We start from the raw sequence: 3,257 nt of genomic DNA, 5'->3' as shown, positions 1-3,257 counted from the left end.
TGTAAGTACTTAATGGTGACTGCTACATAGTCAGTGTCATGGATTTTTTTTTTTTCCAAATTACTTTCAGTTGGTGTGTTCTACAGTGACTTTTTTTTCCCACCAAATACTTCCCTGAAGCCGAGCCCCTTCATGGGGATGAAGTATTACAAGGTCCTTGTCCTCAGAGAACTCAGTCCCCTCTCCTAGTTCTCCCAGGTTGCCATCTTTGATGCATTTAAGACATTCATTCAGAACCTAGCTCCTCTCCCACTGTGTCCTCAGACATTAACTACAGACTTCCTGTCCTTTCCTGGTTTGGCCCAAAACCATCCTCCAAGTTAGTACATTTCAGGCCATCCAGTCATTCAGAAATTCCCACACCACTGCCGTCACCAATAAAATGTCCCTGCAGAGTGCTTGGATTTAGACTCTGAGCCTGTTGCATTCTCTAGAACAAGGGTGACAGTACCCACTGCCTCGAGGTCTTTGTGAAGATTGAATGCTAGGCTGTGCATCCTGTACTCACACGTGAGAGGTGCTCAAAAGCTGCAGCCCTCGAGAAAACGAAGGCTGTGCACTCACGCCTGGTGCTGGGGCTGGGGCCCCGCTCTGGCAGCTGGCTTCGGTGGAACCTCTGCGGCCCCCTCCGTTTCCTCCTCGCTGAAGTGGCATGATAACATTTCCTACCCAAGAAGAACCTTGTGAGGGTGGAGTGAGTGTGCGCGTGCAGGGCAGCTGGCCCGGTGCCTGACACACCTACAGCCCTAAGAACTGTCCCCTTTGTCTGTCGGTCCGGCCCAGATCCCAGACCACCTCCTCGTCCACTCACTGACCGCCTTCTCCCCCGGCCAGGGCACCTACATCTACTTTGACTACGAGAAGTGGGGCCAGCGGAAGAAGGAAGGCTTCACCTTTGAGTACCGCTACCTGGAGGACCGGGACCTCCAGTGACACCGGCCCCTCCCTCTACCCACCCCCTTCCCCCGCATGCTGATCCCCCTGCCCAGGTGAGGGCCCTGCCCTGGAAGACTGGAGGGAGGCCCCAGGCCACGGGGCATCCCCCTCTCCCAGGAAGCAGGGAGGGGCCGGGAGGTTTTCCTCTCAGCCCCACCCTGGGGGCCCGGGGGCGAGGGCTGCCCCCTCCTCCCCTCCCCAGTGAGGGACATTTTTTGGTAAACCTATTTTCATTTTGGAAAATATTTATGAATAAATAGTTTTATATGACGGCTGGCAGCAGCGGCCTCTCCTGTACCCCCCTCAGGAGTCAATGAGCAAAGTGAGGGTCCTGCTGGCGGGGGCGCCGGGCCAGCTGGGGGTTGAATTGGGAGTTGTACCGCCGCTTCCGGTCATCTGTCTCTTCTTCCGGCTGAGCCTCCTGTAGTGCCTGGCCTTGGACCCGGGCCAGCAGGGCCACTGCCCGAGCCCTCTCAGCTGCTTCCCTCCGAAGACGTTCAGCTCGAAGCTGGTCCAGGGATGGAGGCCTGCGGGGAGAGGAGTGAGGTCAGAAAGCTGGTAGCTCCTAGGAGGCCATTCCCCCAACCTCTCTCATAGAGGGAGCTGCCGCCTGGAAGCCCTGCTGCATCCAGTACGCCCCAGCCTCAGCTCTCAGGCCTTCTGGAAGAAGCCACTTGGTGCTGGGGCACCATGGGCACGTCTCTGGCCTTCCCTTCTGTGGACTTTGGTCCTCCCCAGTCTTTAAAATCTGATGCTCCTCCAGGTCAAGAAAGCACAATGAGCAGCCCCCTGGCCCTCAGTTTCCCTTTCTAGAGAAAAGAGTACAGGCAGTGTACCCCTCTAGACCAGGGGTACAGCATCCTGGAGACAAGCCTGCTTTTACTGTCTTAACCCAGCAGCTCTCAAACTGTTTGAGCTCTTTAAAACTGAGGACCCTAAGAGCTTTTGTTTAAATAGATTCTACCTGTTAATATACTGCAAATCAGAAGTGAAAACTAAGAAAGTTCGGACACAAGCATCTGTGCCATCAGCCATCAGAACGAGGGTGTCTTCTCATCACACAGCCTCTGGAAACCTGCACTATGTGCCTGAGAATGCGAGTGAAAAAGGCCAACAGTGTTAGGAAAATAGGCTTGATGCCACAGCACCCCGGGAAAGGGTGGCAGGACCCCTGGGGCTTCCTGGACCACATGTTGAGAACCACTTCATCCAGCCAGCCCTTCACCGAGTCCCTGGTTGTCCTGACCAGAGACCCTGCAGTGCGCATGCTGGGCTGCTGCCAAGCCCTGAAAGTCTGGGCCCCGGTCTGCCGAGGAGGGTCTTCCTTCTTACTCCTTGGGTCGCAGCTTCTCAGACCCCTCCTTCTTTTCCTTTCTGCTGCAATTGCCTTCACCGCTGTGCCGTCTCTTCTTCCCCAGATGCTTCTGCATCTCCCGAAGAGGGTCCAGACGGCTCTTGATCTTCTCATCTGGGGCTGGGCCAGGCGGGGGCCCCCCTCGCTCCGGGGGTAGCTGGTACCAAGGGGGTTGAGTCTGTGCCTCCGCCGCACTCTGGCCCAGGTACGTCAGGATGCCCAGAGCTTTCTCTTGTCTCTCCTGAGGGGGCCAGGAAATACAAGAGATGGGATATAATCTTTCAAGGTGTCAGGTGTGTCTCCCTGACATAGGAATCTAAGCAAACAGGTACCTAAGGTTTGTCATGAACCAGTTGTACCAGGTGCTGGGGATGGAAGACACCAACAGAGGCCAAGTTCCCCCTGGGGGGACAGTGGCAGGTACAGTAACAGCAGGGGAAGGAGGGGACAAGTGGAGCCACTTGAGTGTTCAGAGGCAGGCATCTTTGCAGAGAGACTTGAAGAGAAGCCTGAAGGGATCAAGCAAAGCAGAGGAGCCATGGGTGGGGTCAGCAAGTCCAGAGACAGCAGGTGAGTGACAAGAGCTCATGTACCTGTTTTTTTTGAGATGCAATCTCGCTCTGTTGCCCAGGCTCGAGTGCAGTGGCACCATCTCGGCTCCCTGCAACCTCTGCCTCCCAGGTTCAAGCAATCCTCCTGCCTCAGCCCCCCTAGTAGCTGGGATTACAGGCATGCACCACCATGCCCGGCTAATTTTTGTATTTTTAGTACAGACGGGGTTTTGCCATGTTTGGCCAGGCTGGTCTTGAACTCCTGACCTCAGGTGATCCATCCACCTTGGCCTCCCAATGTGCTGGGATTACAGGTGTGAGCCACCACGCACGACCAGACATACTTTTTACACTTGATCTTAGCCAAAAGGCAAGAGGCGAATGATTCGCCCTTTTTTTTTTTTTTTTTTTTTTTT

The 3,257-nt window shown here is 55.1% G+C and overlaps 2 protein-coding genes across 2 annotated transcripts in view; one reads left to right on the top strand and one right to left on the bottom strand.

Annotated features, from left to right (window-relative positions):
- The window catches only part of CNOT3 (CCR4-NOT transcription complex, subunit 3), a 12,965-nt gene extending 11,732 nt beyond the window's left edge, over positions 1-1,233 (top strand). Inside the window, exons 16-17 of the mRNA XM_011980048.1 lie at positions 265-319; positions 752-1,233. Of these exons, the coding sequence (XP_011835438.1) occupies positions 265-319; positions 752-933 (237 nt within the window). The 3' untranslated portion in view covers positions 934-1,233. The remainder of the gene's footprint in view (positions 1-264; positions 320-751) is intronic.
- The window catches only part of LOC105539659 (transmembrane channel-like protein 4), a 31,104-nt gene continuing 29,010 nt past the window's right edge, over positions 1,164-3,257 (bottom strand). Inside the window, 1 exon segment of the mRNA XM_011980034.1 lies at positions 1,164-1,463. Coding sequence (XP_011835424.1) covers positions 1,247-1,463 — 217 coding nt within the window. The 3' untranslated portion in view covers positions 1,164-1,246.

The sequence above is a fragment of the Mandrillus leucophaeus genome, unplaced genomic scaffold, assembly GCF_000951045.1.
Source record: "Mandrillus leucophaeus isolate KB7577 unplaced genomic scaffold, Mleu.le_1.0 Scaffold104, whole genome shotgun sequence".
In the NCBI taxonomy this organism is placed as follows: Eukaryota; Metazoa; Chordata; class Mammalia; order Primates; family Cercopithecidae; genus Mandrillus; species Mandrillus leucophaeus.
The sequence above is the reverse complement of the archived record's forward strand: the minus strand, read 5'-3'. Positions and strand labels throughout refer to the sequence as shown.